The sequence below is a fragment of the Solanum stenotomum genome, chromosome 12 (genome assembly GCF_019186545.1).
Source record: "Solanum stenotomum isolate F172 chromosome 12, ASM1918654v1, whole genome shotgun sequence".
NCBI lineage: Eukaryota > Viridiplantae > Streptophyta > Magnoliopsida > Solanales > Solanaceae > Solanum > Solanum stenotomum.
The window spans coordinates 49985170-50003764 of NC_064293.1; the positions used below are offsets into that span (position 1 = coordinate 49985170).

The 18595-nt window shown below is 33.9% G+C and overlaps 1 protein-coding gene and 1 non-coding gene across 2 annotated transcripts; both read right to left on the bottom strand.

The window, feature by feature from the left end:
* Positions 1 to 401: 401 nt before the first annotated feature.
* On the bottom strand, positions 402 to 17222 carry LOC125849016 (vacuolar protein sorting-associated protein 52 A-like). Its single transcript, XM_049528989.1, has 21 exons — positions 17085 to 17222; positions 13955 to 14219; positions 13779 to 13840; positions 13608 to 13665; positions 13346 to 13441; positions 12317 to 12418; positions 11908 to 11991; positions 10646 to 10726; positions 9754 to 9897; positions 8275 to 8366; positions 6907 to 6988; positions 5982 to 6164; positions 4706 to 4821; positions 4508 to 4566; positions 3996 to 4096; positions 2965 to 3015; positions 2180 to 2359; positions 1962 to 2096; positions 1453 to 1527; positions 996 to 1053; positions 402 to 923 (listed from the first exon to the last, which is right to left on the bottom strand). The coding sequence occupies exons 2-21, from the start codon at positions 13979 to 13981 to the stop codon at positions 619 to 621; spliced, it is 2091 nt and encodes a 696-aa protein (XP_049384946.1). The 5' UTR covers positions 13982 to 14219; positions 17085 to 17222; the 3' UTR covers positions 402 to 618.
* On the bottom strand, positions 9579 to 9685 carry LOC125849600 (U6 spliceosomal RNA). Its single transcript, XR_007444677.1, has one exon. It is a non-coding gene; the product is annotated as a U6 spliceosomal RNA (small nuclear RNA).
* Positions 17223 to 18595: the final 1373 nt, after the last annotated feature.

Sequence of the window (18595 nt, forward strand, 5' to 3'; positions counted from 1 at the left end):
TTTTTAAAAAATGCAAAATAATCAAAAGCTGACCCAAACAAAGGGTAAATACATTGTCAAAAAAGGTCATTTTTTAAAGCTCTTTCTATGGTTTCGTGATTGGTTGTACTCTAACGTCCTAGGAATGAATAATAATTTTGAAATAAATTACGATGCTTAATTGGATTTTTTTTATTAGTTATATCTCAATTAGAGCAAGTAGAAATACGCCACCTTTGAGGAAAATTAATTCCTAGATTAAATACCAAGCTCTTCACCCAAAACCTTTCAAAAAAATTAAAGTTAAAAATTTAAAATAAAAATTTATCTCAACTTATCTGGTCAAGCGGAAAAACTACACATTTTCACATAAAAAAAAAAGTGACTAGTTTTGAAATTGCGGATTATTTACAAATAGTTGCCGTAAAAGTGATTACCATTGGGCTGAAAGTGAAAGCCCGAATTATAAATATATTATATGGATTATTACACACATTAATAAGTTGCAGAAAATGTCATTGAAATACATACAATCTTACAAAACGTGAATAACAATGTGATGTTCAATTGAAATGCTTTTATACGTAAAAAATACAAATTCAAGAGACTGTAATAGGGACACGAAAAGAGAAAAATGTCCTAGAAAGTCCTCGAGTATTTTCTGATCTCATACATTATTGATGAAATTGAAACAAGATCCTTGTTCAAGGTAGACCCACCATTTATCCTCTTTATACAATCTGAAAGCCTTGTATAATAGAGAAGAAGTTGAGTTAATGCAGCTCTTAGAATGTCCATACCACACAGGAAATTGCTGAACGAAGTAATCACATCATTGTGCATAAGCTCAATGGCAGCTTTCCATCTGCTTGCAAAGTCCTTTACAATCGGCTCAACTTCAGCAATAGTTATAGGTCTTTCAGTGCCAGTACTTGGATCCTCAGCTGCAATAAGATAATACTCAGGGCATTTCAGAAGGTTTGAGATAAACTGACATGCATAGCATTAACACTTACACCCTCTCGTCTTTACAAACTTGATGAGATCGTTAAAATGCTCCAATAGCAATTCTTCCTGCAATAAAATTGAATATAAGAACAAACCTTTCAACTGCAGTTTATAGTTGTTAAAAATACAGGAATATTTGTACAATCAAGAAGAGAGTTGAATATCATTCAAGAGCTCTCCTACGGATGCTAATTTAACGTTGATTACAAATCCTACTTATTACATCCGCAATAAGAAAACTCATCTAGGAAAAGGCATCCACTATTTGGGGTGCAATCAACACCAAATATTCCTCTTGAAATCAAGCACTCACAAAAATATAGATGAACTTAGTTTTATTGGTTCGTTCTAACTGAAACTCAAAGTCCAGCAATAATAGAAAAAGTGGGCTTGGTGTTTGTCAGAGAAACATAACTATAATCAATTCAACATTCTTGGAATGCAAGACTTGAATAGTGTGCTCACCACGAATATGGCTGTGTTATTCTTTAGAAGCTCCTCAAAGTGCTGCTGGATTTTCCCACCATCTGGACCAGCTTCCTGGAAGCAAATGAAAGATTATTTGGTGTTCTAAATTCTCTAGTATTAAATGTTAGTATAATTTAGACTTCTAACTTGTATAAAATCTGCTAACAATGGCGTCAAATGTTTAGATAGGAAACAGTCAATATTGTTATGCTTACAGTTAATGGTTTGATAAATTTCGGAGTAAAGTAATCAGTGCCACTATCCAAATTTGCAATGTAATAAGAACAGGAATCATGACTTCCGTATCTCTTTTCATTAGACAGAGAAGGTGACAAGGGAAATTGTCAGATAGACCCCCATTTTCCTTTATAATTCAGCTTTCTTTTGTTGGACATTTATCCAACTAGCATATGAGCATTACCCATATAAATCCACGGCAATGACTTGCACTTTTCATGATTCATTTATTGTTTATCAGAGAATAGAAAACTATAGTAATTTCTTACCTTCAGAACCGATATTATCATGTCATAGTTGTTTATAAGGAATACTGTTTGCAACTTTTGTTTAGCGAACATTTGTGATAGCTTGACCAGCAAGTCATCAACAGCCATTTTGAGTCTCTCCAGATTCAGTTCAAGCTACAAAAGTTAGCAGCAAGTATGAAAGCCAGTCTGGTGAAAGTAAACCACAAAGTAAAGAGTGGACCTTCACATTCTCCAACCTGGCCATCTTTGTATTCTACATTAAGGTGAATAAGGGAGGCAGAAAACTCAGCATAGCGCCTTATGACATAATGTGGGTGAACATCATCTTCCCAGAGAGTCCTGATATTGGCATTTCGCAGGCTGTGGAGGTGCAAGTCAAAGACCATCTTGAACCGTGGCCATAAAGCAATATTGACCTGCCAAGATTCATAAAGACAAAAGTGGAAAGCAGTCCATCATAAAGGAAAGATAACTACAAGAAAACATTTTATTTTTTATTTTATTTTGGTTCTAATGTTATCATCATGTTGAACTTTCTAAAGACCTTAAGGAGTTGTGTTACATTTATATTCACCTTTGTTGAACTTTCTATTATTATGAATCTTAATTCCTTATTTCTCATTTTGAAATGGTCACCTGAACATATTCTATTAGCAAGCTGTTTAATTTTCTCTTTTTGCTGATGTGATGTAGTCCAGCCAAACATCATGAATCCCAAGATGAAAATTTATATCCCAAATTAATAATATTATATACTTTCAGAACAGGAAACCCTGCATGTCCTAGTTATGCTTGTGCAATTGTCCTTTTTCCACATCACAGTAGCAACAAATGGGGAAATACACAAGGATATACATTATAAGGCAACACGTGAATAAGTATCTAGTGAAATTTATAGCTGCCAAGTCCTTTAAGTTCACTTGTACACAAATAGCTCACATGCATGTGCAAAAGGCGGGAACATGGATATTTGTCATTGATGCTGGTGACTTGGTGGCAAAGTGAATTAGATGATACGTACCTTGTCTAAGTATGAATCCAGGCATGGAATTCGGCGCCTGGACATTACAAGCTGGGAAATAAAAGCAGTCCTTAGATAAGAAAAGATTCCAGCAATAATTAAGGGCCATAACAATACATTTGATATCAAGTTCATAAACAAAATCTGGCATGCTATTGGACAAATCACACATGTTCATTAAACACATGATTCCTCAATGAATTTTCTAATCATCAAATACTTCTATAAGCTTTAAAAGATTATACTTCTATAATCAAATTCTTTTATCTTTGAGATTTTCCCCAGTCGTGAAGCATTTTTACCTCAGTACGCTTCAATTATTATTATGTTTTCTTTTGAGCTAAAAATTAAAACTTCATTGAAATACTTTGAATTCCAATAATCAAATTTCTTTAGCAGTATGTATGAATATGACTAACTAGTATGAAGAAGATGATATGTGCAACAGTGATATGAACTTAAAGCTCAAGTGGATAAGATTGTTTTAACTTGAACATGTTTGAAAAATCTAATGTACTAGTTGTCATTTTAGCAATTCGTAAGGGTATTTTGGATATCTTTTTGTCTATAGTTTAGAGTCTTTTAGTGTCTCCCAAATTTTGCAGCATGCAATACTTTAGACACCAAAAATAACGAAAAGCTAGAGCAAGTTTGACTTACTAAAAGCAGTCAATCAACTAGTAAAATAGACCAGTAATCCTTGCTTTTCGAAGTTGCTGCCAAACATTTACTAGAGTTATTAGAAAGATCTAGTTTCCCTACTGTATTTTCTGCAAATTTTTCGCAAAACAATGGCATGTGTCTGTTGTGTTAAGACGGATTTGAATCAACAATGTTGTAAAACCTAATCAGATTTCTTCTGTTCTTCTCCTGTACACCCCTTTTTCTCCAGTTTTTTTTGTTGTTGTTGGATAACCATGGTCAAGTGAATCTTGGAACTTTACCCATAGGCAAACTTCCTCTTATAGGATTTTAATACTAGCTGTGTTTGCTTTGAAAGGTAATACCAGAACAGAAGTTTAGGGATATACCTGGTGCTGGTGTATGATGCGAATCATGAGCATTAAGCCAATTGCATCAAAACTATTAGGAAGAATTGTACCGAAATGCTCATCAATTACTGAAAACGGGCCTGATATCACACAAATGTTAATCATTAATCTCATTGAAAATCCAAAAATTAGCATTATTCCTATCAATATTAATATTTGCATATTTCAGCATGTGTGAAGGAGCTTTAGTGCACTGGGCTGCCCTTTTTATATTTCAGCATGTACTGTAGGTATTTGAGAATTGTCATAATACAGATTGAGAGAAGGAGATCTCTACTTAATTTAACGAATTAAAAGCAACATGAGATTAGGTTGATAGTCCTAGGAACTGCATATACAATTTCTGTTAAGCAGGTTGATCTGGAGTTGTCAAGATACTTTTGAAATCTGATTTTTATTTACCAATAAATACTTTAAGAAGCACAATCATGATGTTTATCTGCAGCAAGGTACATAAGGAAATGTCTACTCAAACTCACTACTTCCCATACCAGCAAAAATATCATGAAACATGGTCTGTTCTCCAAAGAAATCATCACAGAAAAGGTACCTAATCAAATAAAAGGAAAAAGCATATTAATACATATTTAACAAGGAAAGCCACCACTCTGCCATTAGGAAAGCTGTACTGTTTCAAAGTGAATTACAAATCAGGCATGGTATTAAAAAAATAGAGTATCGTAGATTACTCAGAAGAAGCAGTATCCATGAGCAGCTTGTGCAAACTCCTGAAAAGGACCTCATATGGATATTTTTTGGAGCTGGCTTCAGCAATATGTGGAATTAATGGAGGTTCATCAATCTCCTGAACACAGTGGAAAGTATATGCCATAAATACTTTCATCTAATCATCATGAACATAGCTGCAACATTTCGTGTATCTCCTATGAATAGGGTGGGGATCAGACCAGATCAAGAGTTGATAGAAAATCGAATAAGTATATAGTTGATTCAACCACTTTTACTTGTATTTCTAGCGCTAGCTGAGCATAAGTAGTGGTCTTTGCGAAACACAAGAAAAGGCCTTGATATAATGGGATTATTTGGATTGTCACAACCTCTAGCAGATGGCTGCAAATTGATTCTAAAAGAGCCTTATTTCAAAGTAGTGCTGATCTCTCCTTTTTTAGAATGCTCCCATGGCTAATATATTGAAATCTGGTAGCTCCAGGTCTTTATAAAATTATATAGCAAGTTCTTACATAATATGTTGCATCCATTCAATCGTCTTTATACTTGGACCAATAGATTGAAAATAGGTCAGTGAAGCAGGTATTAAATGATCTACCCATACAGGTTCAACCCAGGCTAAAGGTTGCATAGAAATGTGACATGGAATGAACCAGATAAAAAAAAATTAAAAAAAAAAGAACCCAGATGCAACTCATATGGTTCTTGGAGAAACATTTGCCTTAGTCTTCATAGAACATTTCAAAGAGAACTTTCTCCTTAACAAGAAAAAGTAATAGGAGTACTTGAAAATATGACATTTTTTATAAGCAATTTTTGAAGGAAAAAAAATGGCAGTCTACAGAATAAAAAAAATGCAAGAACCAAAGCAGCACATAATACATGATTTTTAGCATTAGATAGATTCCTTCACTTGCACATCATCCTTGAATACTTATGATTTATAGAAAAGAGACTTCATGTTATCTCCATTAAGTATCTGCTATATAAAAGTGCTAAGACCATACACATCTGAAGCTAGTTCTGATGAATTAGTAAGTAGTCATAGATATTCATTCCACTCATCAAGCAATGCATCCTCCAAACGCACTAAATCAAAGTCATCTTCAAACTAAAAAGTAATTCTACCAGAGTGAAACTTACAGATATGTTTACACTTAAACAAGCACTAACATTCAATGATGCACAAAAGTCGTAATCTCTGGACTCTGCAGATTTATACAGAGACAATCTTTTTGGTCATAAGATCAAGGCTCAAAGAAAGAAGATGAAAACCTTGAGAATGTTTATCCTTTCTCCAAGAGCAAAAACTGCAGACCTGTTCTTCAATGGTTCTCTTCCTCTCGAAAAAAGACCTGTGCTTCTGGTCTCAACACCTATCAGATCATTAGATGTTGCTATATCCAACTGAAGCTTTTCTAAAGCTTGAATATAAGCGCGGAACTGTGCACTTAGAACCTGGAACACAAATTTTTGCTTTAGTATTCATGAAAGAGCACAATCCCTTTTTTTGAGATTAGTAACAGTATATATATATTGATAAATACATCAAAGCAATGAATGCCATAGGTAAAGGGTAGGATAGATCAGTTGATCTACCTTATAATTACAAAAGAATAACATGTCAACCAAAAATTCTGTGTCCTCTACATGACTTTCTTTACACCAAAAATGAAATGAAAGAGCACAATCTCTTGTTAGCCAAAGCATATTAAGGCTGTTATCACCTGTACATGTGATCACTGTGATTGATAACATTCTCTAGAGCTTACAAGATGAAAGAGAAGCTACAATACTAAATATAACAATAAGTTGAGGCAACCCAGATCTATGACAATAGCTTAAGACTGATTAGACTAAGGCATACCAAACATTAGGCAAAACACCAAATTAAGTCATGTAGTCATGTCTTTTCTCGAGAGATATAAGGTGTTTTACTGTCTTCCATACAACACGGAAAAACATTTAGAACTCATACACAAAAAATTTAAATCTTGAAGGATGGGCACCAAAGGAACAGTCAAGTTAAGCACTCATGGACCTTAAGAATATAAAATCCTCCTTCGAACTTGCACGTCAAGAGCTACCACATCAATCTCAATAAGTTACACATCTAAGAACTCAAAATCTTTACTATCGATCCATCAAACATCTAAGCTAGCAAAATTATTCAAAATGAATAAATAAAGTAAAACTTAACCTTGTTCATTGTGTCAATATATGCAGCTCGAACCTCAAGATACACCTCCTTCCCATGCTCCTTGAGAAATGAAAGAATGTACCTGCGAAATAATTGCAAAAATACCTTCAATTGCATGTTTGGATAAATCCAGGAAATTGAAAGGTGAAAAGAAATTAGAAGGAAGCATTGAAGCTGATGATCATCATAATTTTAAGTTATGGACCTCTTAAGAAGAACTCATCTTGCTTGATATCATTTAAGTGGACCACAATAGCAATAAAAGGTATTGCCCCCCAAAACACCAGGATAGCACATAAATTTGGCTTTGTTTCTACATATTTTGTTTATTTTTTCGAAGTTTTTTAAGAACTTGTTTGTTTTAAAAAGGAAAAACCTGTTTGTTTAAGTTTTTTTCCAAACAGCTATTTCAAGTTCTTCAAAAAGAATCTATGGAGAGTAACAATGAAGCACCTTTATTCTTCTTCCACACACAAAACACTCCTTAATTTTCAGTACTCAAAAAACTGCAACTCTTCAACCATGTCTGGTTTTTGAAGATACCTTTTTAACAAACAGGTAAGCAAAAGGAACGAAAGAAGCTTCTTGAAGTGCCAAAATTTCATTGGTATTTTTATGTAAAAGGTAAATCTGTTTAAAGATTCTCCAACGTCCTGACAGCTGACAACAATATAGTAGCTAAACAAAACAGTACTGCAGTTAGGGGCACTAAAAACCAGTGGCACATGTACCTTGCCCAGTGTCACTGGACAATCGCTTGGTCGAAAAAATTTACTAGATACATATAAGCAAACTAAAATATTGGGTATAAATATGAAAAATGACACTGCTTGTTATTATAGTGATTTATTGATTTCTTCACTTCTTCAAACGTTGATACCGCTCACGAAAACTCTTGTGTATGCCACAGCTAAAAACCAAACAAAAAATGTTGCTATCTATGATATGTTTAGCGGGATAATTTATAATCAATGGTTCTTCTTGGATGCTTTCATTCAGGTAAATGGGAGAGAAGGAAATACGTTGTGAACAAACAAACTAGCTAGTCATCAGTAGTCAGGAAGAAAGGAATGAGAAATACAAATAGACTCCCTCCGTTTCAAATTTTTTGTTTTACTTTCCTTTCTACTCTGTTTCGAAAAGAATGTCACTTTCCTTTTTTTGGTAACTCTTTAATTCCAGTTTTCCACATTGCATGTTTAAGACTACAAGATTCAAGGGCATTTTGGTACACTCCACATATTTTTAATGTAAGACACAAGATTCAAAAATCCTCTTTACTTTCTTAAACTTAGCACCAGGTCAAAACCAGACAAACAAATTGAAACGAAGGGAGTATGATAGAAACCAAAAGAAGATGCAACTCACTTATATTTTAGGAGGACACTCTGCTGAAGGATCTGGATATTAGTTTTGGGTTTCCTTAAAGCGTATAGCTTCTGAACCATGAAATCAAACACCTAAAAGAGGAACAAGAAAGTGGATTAGATGTGACAACTGACAAAAAATATTCTTGCTTATCTAAGACTCTTCTTATTGGTAAGCCAATTACGAGTCAAACCCCCTAAGAACAAGCACATGCATTAAGTAAAATCAATAATTAGACATCATTTATCACCCTATGAGGGCACAACTTTGTCGTGGAGTGGCGAGTGCATTAAAAAGAACAGTGTGAATTTGAGGCATCGAAATCCTAGAAGGTACTAGTTTATTTCCTTTTTCCAGTTAAGAAATGTAGAGAAAAGTGTTTGAGAGACTGAGCAAGACAAGGAGTTTCACATAGACAGAAGGTAGCAATGAAAATTACACGCAACTATGGCAGATGCAAATTCAGAATACGATGCAAAAATGTTTCAAATTTTGATAATAATAATAACCTGTAGAATTGAATTGGAGGGTAATCCATTGTACAGTGAAAGAAGGATACTCAGAAGTCAGAATATAATGGTCAAATGTTTCAAATTTTGATATATATACGAAGTTTGTAGTTAAATTGGAAGAATATTCATTGAACAGTAAAAGAAGGATCCTCAGAAAAGAAGGCACAGGAAAAATGAAAGCAAAGATATTACTCAGAGAGTCGAGAGAGATCTCCAGATAAGAATAAGTGTTATGGACGGAGCAGATTGAATGAGAGATAAGATGCAGACTGGAAAGAATCCAGGAAACACGGAGAAATTTAAGTGGAGTAAAAATGTTTATAGGGTGAGGTCCAGCAAAGACACAGTGGTTGAGCAAGAGCAGGAAGTGAAGCAAAAAGATGAGAACTAAGGATGTTATTGCTGCCTGAGATTGGCTTGGTTGCTTACCTGGATTTTTTTTAATTTAATGTTTCGGATCTATTAACTTACTGCTGCCTGAGATTGGCTTGGTTGCTTACCTGGATGTTTTTTTAATTTAATGTTTCGGATCTATTAACTTACTTTTGAAGGGCATTTAAACATTCATTTTCAAAATTATGGTGGGAAACACAAAAAACCCTTTCCATTCAATATCTCTATGGGGTAAAAACGGTAACATTTTTCTCCTTTAGTACAATCTTTTGGGTACTGAGATAATAACCTATTTTTCATGAGTGATGATACAGTTTTCACTTTTGTACAGCTTGTTTTCTTGGCTTATTGGTTGAATTGGCTGTCACTGTAACCTAGCACGCCTTTTTTTTTAACTGAAAAAAAGTCAGACATATCTCGATTTGACTGACATCCTTGCGCATGGGACATGCTAATCTTATCGGTTCTCATACAGTACCAATTTTATTCGATATCCCCAAAGAGACTTGCCTTGCACTCCGCATTACATACCTTGGAAACTCGGCATACACTAGACTACTCGGCATATACGTACCTTGGAGACTGCTTTCTGCCGAAGTTTTTCTAGCTCAGGCTGCACATCTTTCAGAGCTTTTGATGTTTTAACTGTGGGATCTGCATCTGCACACTTCAGTTTTTTACTCAAAATCTCAAGGGTCCTCATGTATTCCTCATTAACCTATAAACATTTGATTTAATGTTGCATGAAAGGTTAGAAGCCATTAGTGAACAATGCTTTCAAATATGCAATTTTTGAAGATTAAACATCTGAAAGAATGATGTAATACAGAGAAAGAAAAAGCTCTAATGTATTATATTTTCCATGGTTCAGAAGAGCTGATGGTTATTATTTTTATTTTTTGAGAAGAGCTGATGATCAACTAGAAGAAACTTTCCAAACAAAGCCCCATTATCAAATGTAGTAATGTAATACCAGCAAAGCAAAGACCAAAAAAGGAGGGAAAAACAAAAGAAGAAGTGAGAAAGTTTGTCCACGTTAACAGTCAACTACCAGAAAGAACAGTGTTTTATCGTAGACTCGTATGCCAGGAGGAAGAAATGATGGAAAAAAAGAAAGAAACGAGAAAGTCCAGTGTTTAACAGTCTACAAAGACTACAACCAAGAAGATGAGTTTTCTATTGTAATTTACTAAATTATTTAGCAGTGCCATGTAAACCTTAAAAGTTAAATCAATAATCACTTGAAAGAAATGAATTAACTAAGATACTACAGTCAATCACCCCAACATGTCACGTCATTGTCCTCAAAATCATATGAAAGACTATGGCAACCCATTCACCCCTTTATTCCTCTACTTGAACTTCACATTTGCCATTTTCCCTCATTGTTATTCTTCTTGGAATAGCTATAGGATTCAATGTAAGAATAAATATGAGGAACAAACAAACCAAGGAGCCAAAAGCACCTCTTCATCAACAATTATGTCTATCATCCTTGGAGGAACAATAATATCTTCAACAAACTTTGCCAGCTTTGACTCTGCCACCTGCAAAATAACATAACCATTTAGCAAGTACACTACTGACATCGGAAAGCATCTTCCTACCTCAAACACCGAGACTCACATATGGTTGTCATATCAAGTATACTGGACCCACAGCATAACCAATTTGCACTAACATCCATCTAATAAGTCTAAGAAGAGTTACATCATGAAAAACATAAAGAAGTGAAGTGTCTACGAGATTAAATTGGAAAATTTTACTGATAAGTGTTAAAACCTTTTATTGGAATTGCCTACAGCACTACGGTTGTGCTGAAGAAGCTTTACAAAAAGTGCAAGGAACCGATCAGACAAATGATATCATGCATATCATGTACAAAAGAAAGTCTGCACCAAAAAGCTAATAAAGGGATGGTTCTATTCTTAAGACTGAAATTAAATTGAAATTCCCAGTAAATTATTGCATAACTGTGAACAGCTAATTTGGTGAGTCTTTCAGAAGTTCATGAAATCAAATCGATATCAGATAAAAATGGTAAATGGTATTCAGCAAATTTGAAAGGACACATGCTCTGATCCAAGCACGTAACAGTAGCCACACCTACGAAGATGACAACAGCGACAGCAAAAAGAATATATGTTTTCTTCTATTCATTGTCTTTAAACTATGAATCTCCAGGTGGCCACGATCACTACCAAAATGTACTAGAAGTAATAAGAGATGACAATTCTGTTAATTGGATAAGGGTAATCTACCAAGAAATTTTCCTGTTTCTTTGATGGTGTTGAAGCCTTATGAGAAAATATCTAGACAAAACTTGTGTGTGTGAGGGGGGGATGAGATTTAGACAGACTTTTAGTGAAAGAGCCCACCATCCACGACTGATTTACTCATAAGGTCTTCTACAGAAAGTAATGTAAAAAGTAAGATAGCAGAAATGTATAAGATAAAGAAAATGGCCAATACCACACATTCGGACCAAATAATAACCTTCACATATGAAATACAGTTAGTATACTTTATTCGTTAGTATACTTTATTCATTGAGACTGATAATTTCACATATGAACATTAAAATACATTCCAACAATAGCCGTCAGTATCAACATTGCTTCAGAATTAGAAGGTAGCAAATAATCTACAGATGTAACTTACATGAAACCAAATAAAGGAAGATTAAACTATAAACAGTAAAGGAAGGTCCATCCATTAACAATAATACCTTGCGATTCTTAAGCCTCAGTCCCATATCCATAGACTTCTCTTGGAGAATTTTGATATCCGAACTTATAGAACCTATCTCTGCCTGGCAGATAAAACAGTGAATATCAAGTCTTGATGACAAAACATACAGGCAAGTTCACTTTTAAGAAGTTATGTAGTATTTCTTTAACTTCTTCCATTTTCTTCTTTGTATGGTGAGGGAAGGGGCAGAGACAGAGAAATCCTGATAGTGATTTTACCCCAAAATAAAACCACAATATTACTAACAGTGACAAGTCGACCTACTTTTACCACTTATCAATCATATCATCTCCGGAACAAACAAAGTTAGAAGCCTCAATCATAGCTGATTTTCTTAAGCAGGAAAAAATTGTCATCCAATTTAACATGATATTGATGGAGAGTACCTGAAATCCACTGAGAAGAGTCTCCATCTGTGATAGAATCATGTCGCAATCACGAATTTGATCATGAAGTGAGACGAGATTATCACTTTCCTTTATGTAATCCTATTGATTTGATAAAAGAACACATATCATTATAATGTCATTATAACCAAATTTACAAGACACTCCCCCAAGAAACTAGCACATAAGTATGAAATAATTGTATCGTATTGTCATTATACCCAAGTTCATTAGGCTTCACATGAATTTGTATTGTGACAACTAGATTTATTAAATCTATTTCTGAAAAGAAATATGATGATTGACTAAGGATAAAGAGAAAATTGTAAACTACAGTGCAAGGGTATTTAGAAGCTCGACGAAATCGGCAATGGTTCAATGCTGATCATAGACCAACATCAAAGAAAGAAACATTTGTAAATTTCTGAGGCACGTGAGAAATGAGTGAAGACAAGTGTCCTTTATGTGTCCCGAGTTGAATTATACATACAACTTGAGTATTTTTAGTGCAGGTCGAGAAAAACTTGACCAAATTCTAGCAAGGAAAATGAAGGCACTAAGTGGAGAAAACAATCACGGGAGAGTAAAGAAGAAATAAGACAATATGGCTCTCGAACCTAGACGCGTTGAAAGATAAACTGAGCATGGAATGAAATAAGAGAGCATTCGAGAGGATAGAGAATGACGATGTACATTTGAAGAACAGACTCTCTTTTCTAGTGTCTTTTATGCACGCCATGAGGAAACCCATGTACTTGTAAAGACTTTTGTTATTAGCAATCACTGGGTACTCAAAAAAATCACTGGGTACTAAGTTGAATGAAAATATCTTACATTTCTTTCAAAAATTAAAAAATAAATAAAAATCCAGAAAGTAAAATGCATGATAAACCTAAACGCTCCAAACTGGAACAGCTGAACAACTCAAATTCCCAAGTTATGTATACACACCAAACAAAGTTACCAATTTCAAAAAAATAAAAAAAAAAATACAGACAAAACAGTGTTTAATGTATTATTACAACAAACCTGGATAGAATCCAATTCAACTTGCCGCAAATTATTTTCAACGCCTTTAGTGTATTCCCGCAACGTTGTACCTTTAGAAAGTATGTTTGCAACAACCTTTGCATACAAATAAGGCAAATACAGACCCAATATCAGTGTCCCCAAACCTATCCTCTCAAAGGGGATAAAAATTGGAGTAAACTGTAACAAATATCCAGCTTTAATCGGAAATAGATTCAGCTGTTACTACAAAGAAAGAGACATAAATGTATAATCTTCTTACATCATCAGCTTGACATTCCTGTAACTCTTCCTCGAGTCCCTCAAGGGATATATCATCACTAGAAAGAAAGAAGATGAATGTCCTAAATTTCATCTTATAGAGGGTCGAGAATGAAAACTTACAAGCATTATAGCAAAATTAGCAAATCTAGTCCACGAAATGAAACTAAACCTGGTAGTTTCATCATCAACATTCAAATCGCCAACGAAGGATCCCAAATCCAAGAAGGGTTTCTGCCCATTATTAGCATTGGCCGAAATTCACAGATGTAAGGCAACACAAGGATATGAAAATGTGCACAAACTAAAGCAGGAAACTTCTGGAAAATGAGAGAAACAACTGTTTACCGATGTGTTGCCAGCCACCTCCACCATAGCAACTTGAGCAAACCAACAACTTTCTACTGATCTACACTGTACAGCTATCTAAGAGTAAGCCAGATCAAACATTTCTATATTCAGAATAGAACCACAAAAGAAAAGAAGTTTCTCTGAAACCCGCTTTGTGATGATGTTCTGGAAATGATCTAGGAGGTCTTCAGAGTTTAATGATCTTATTGTAAATATGGCTCCAGTACTGACTATGTACTGTTGTAGTAATATACAAAGTTACCTGTTTCAAGGAAAAAAAAGGGTTTCAGAGTTTAATCACTGTGTTCCGACTTCTTTATGGCCAGGAAAGGGCACAAGCTTTACTACATACAGCACAAATACATTGAATGGTACACAGGTGATTTTGTCAACAAGACCATTTTTTTTTTAAGGAACAAAAGGTGATTTTGTCAAAAACACCCTGGAATACAGTTAACCAAGTCAGGGTATTTTTTGTTGTTATTATTATTGTTATATGTAAACACGGGCTTGTACTAAAATGGGTCTGTATAATATATGACATTCAACTTATCCATAATAACTAGGCGAGTTCAGAATGAATAGTTAATATATTTTCAATTGAAAACGTATAGCGACTTGAATATGGAACTTTTCGCAGAGAGATTATTGGTTATTTGCTGCTATGTAACAAAAATATCTTAGGTGTAAAATACTTTTTATTAATCTTATGGGGTTAAATATTACTGATTTAAGTAGAAAACTAGTACACATTTTATGATCAAAGTTGCATTAGTTATGGAGAGGGAGATGTCGAGGAGTTGCTAATTCAGTGATCCAACAAGTACTGGATAAGTTACATTCAACTTATCCAAAATAACTAAGCGAGTTCAGAATGAATGGTTATACTTTAAATTACAAATGTATAGCAATTGAATATGGAACTTCGCAGCAAGAGATTATTTGGTTATTTGCTGCTATGTGACGAAAATATCTTAGGTGTTATACTTTTTATTAATCTTATGAGGTTAATACTACTGATTTGAGACAAAAACTAGTACACATTTTATGATTAAAGTTGAATTAGTCATGGAGAGGGAGATGTCGAGGAGTTACTAATTCGGTGATCCAACAAGTAATGTTTTGCAAAGTCACCAAAATCATTGAACATTCATTAGAGAAGCATATGCAAACCAACTAAAAAGTCTAACAAATTCAAGATCGCATATCTAAATTATTTTATTGATTAAATATACAGCACTAAGACCCTATCAATATTCATTTTTTTTGGCCAAGCGTTTGGGAAGTCAAACACACTTTCTTTTGGAAATCTGAAGTGTTCGTCAATAAAGGAAAAATGTTTGTGAGAACAACAGAAGCAGTTTTTCAGCTAAGGGAAAGAATTTTATTTTATTTTTTTTAATAGGTAACAACTTGTTTATAAACAAATGTTCAGCACCAAAGGGGTCAGAGGGGTAGTTACAGTTTCTCTAGGGGAAAGAAGTGAAGCTACATTAAAAGAAGAAAAAAATAATATTCTAAGTAATTGCACCAGTATCTTAGCCAACTCCTCAAGATATAACATTCTAGAAAAAACTAAAGCTCACGGTTAGTAACTGATTGAGGCCAATAACCTTGAGACTCTTTGCCCCAGTTTCACTAGGAATGGCAGATCATGGAGGAATTATACAGTGCATTAAGAAAGTACCAGTAGTGGGAAAAAATAGCATGTGCACCACTCACCGCCCAGGACAACACTTTTCCATCCGAGGTTCAACATGTCTCTGACTCCTTATACATATCGTCTCCAAACGACCAACTCCTAGTAAGAGCAACCTAATATGAGCGTGTGAACGATTGAACTGAGGAGGGGTGATTAAACAGGGCATGACACATCTTCAGCTCACCGAGGACATGACCCTAAATAGGCGAGCATGGAAGTCGAGGATTAAGGCAGAAGATTAGTAAGCAAGAGAGAGAATTCCCTCTCTTCTGGGAGAGAGCATGAATCTAGTTTAGAACACCTTATTTGATTCCTCTCTCCTTATCGTACTATCATTACTACTCTTCTGTTATCTCATTCTCCAATTTTTACTACTATTGTTGTTTCTTTTACTTTGGCTATCTTTCATTTGGTGTCGTTACTTTTCTTCAATTAGTTATTTTCATCACATCTTTTTCACTCTTGTATTTCTCGAACCTATTTCGAAAATCACTTTTTTGAGCCGAAGGTTTTTCGAAAACAATCTCTCTACCCCACAAAGGTACGGGTAAGGTCTGCGTAAACCCACCCTCCCCAAACCCCATTTGTGGGATCTCACTAAGTCTGTTGTTGTTGTTAATGATCACACAACCATTGTCAGACCTCCTATAATCTGAGTGTGGGCGTGAATGACCTTCCATGACGTAGACTTCCACCCATCCATCCCATGGTAACGCTCATTTAATCCATTGATTGAGTCATGGGGACAGAGTTGAGAGTCTCACGGACTCCTCAACCACCCCGCATTAGTTGGGATGCGTATCTGCATGGCAATTGTCAATTAGCAACCCACTTCTTCTCAACGGAGATTCCAATTGGTCTTGGACTCCAAGAGACCTCGGCCCTATAAATAGAAGACCTCAAACAAACAACAGAACAAGGGATATTACTTTAAGAACTACGCACTCTCACAAGACAATCAAACTTCACCATTGTACTTCTGTATTTACTGTCATTGTCTTTATACTTAAGCTTTCTGGAATTAGTTTGATCCTAAGATATTCAAACGAAGCCTTGTAGGGTCGTGGATAGGAGTGATTAAATCATATGAGTTACTTGTCTTTGTTGTTTGTCACTTCAATTACTTTACTTATGGTAAGGACTTCTCCCTATAATACCTATCTTGAAAATTGGACATTTCAAAGCACTGTCTTTAATCCAAACAAGAATAACCCGTTTAACATAAGAAAACAAACCCTTTAAACATTAAAAAAAAAATGGCGAAGAGAAACAGAAGTCTCGGTAGTAATAATGTCGAACAGATGCATTTGAAAGCAAACAGATCATAATCGATCCATAGCATATAACAACAACAAAACCAGAAGACGCTATTGTGGAAAGCTAGACGTAAATCATCCAAAGGGAAAAGTAGTAGAAGAAAGCTACCTGATAGCCGTGAAGAGCCAAGAAGAGATCTGAAATTTTGAGATTGGGATTTAATTCTCTGAATAGGAAAAAAGAGGTGTGGTGATTTAGGCCAAAAAGAAGAAAGAAAAAATGGAGAGAAATAATTTGGAGGGACAACATAGTGAAATCACATTTACCTCATAAACTTACCGTAATGAACATCTAATTATTTAAGAATATCCTAATATTATTTAGATTAAAATCAAATTTACTTCAAGTAAGTATGAATAATATCCCTTATTCCATTGTGGCATATCCTTCCAACAAATATTTTAGTATATAAATTGAAGTTTATTTTTTACTATTGTTTTTTTATTATTATTTTTTAATTATGACAAAATATTTGTTTATGTTTAAAAAATGATAAATATAAAATTTAAATAAAATACTAATTTTATCTGGTACTATATGAATAAATTATTTTTAGTAATTTATATGACAATTGATAGTAATGGTGATTGTGTGTTTTAATTTGTGATGGTGTTTGACCGGTGATAGTAGTTATGGATTGTATTTTATGGTATACTAGTTGACAGTAAGGGTTAACCTGGTTGGTAATGGCGATGAGGAATGATTAGTAGTGGAATTATATTAATAGCTAACGACAATGATAAATGATGATGTCAATTAGAGTTATTTAATATTTTTTTTGTTCATTTTTATTTGTCACTGTTTGACTTGATATACTCATTAAGAAAACAATCATTGATATATGTATTTTACCAAATTATCCCTATTAAATGATGTTTAGTAGTATTAGGCCTTAAAAAATGATTGGAAAATAAGTATTTAATGTTGAAAGTAAAACATGAAAAAAATAATTGTGCTTTCTTGATGTGTCAAAAATGACAAAATGAAAATATATTTTAAAATAACAGACAAGTAAAAGTGTTCGGAGAGAGTATCGACAAATGGTAATAATTAGGGGGGTTCGTGGTTCAGTTTAGATCGGTTGTTAGTTAAAATCAAAATTCAAAAAGTGCCACATAAAATGGGACGGAGGGAGTAATGAATTTTGATGGACTTACACTTAAAATTGCAATAGTTAGGCTAAAATTTAAGCGTTGGACTTGAGATAATCGTAAAGTTAAATATTTAGGTTAGTCAAAATTTAACAAAATATTTATATTTTATTTATGAATAATATATAAATAATTATAAAATTTATATATCTAATTTATCGATTCGATTTGATTATTTTTTCAATTATTTTTTAGTAAAACCAAAAATAAATCAAATAATATCAATTATCAAAATTTAAAACCAAATCAAACTATAGCTTACCTAAGATATAGTTATAGCAATTTATTATAAATAAATTAAAAGTTATGTTAAATGAAAGAGACAAAATACAACAGAGTAGGACTTCTTTTAAAATTCCAAGAAGATAAGAGGCTTGTGTATAATAATGTAGAGAAACATCAGGGACGTCTCAGCAATTAAAAATATCTTTATAAAATACACATGTACCTGGCAATAATTCACGACGA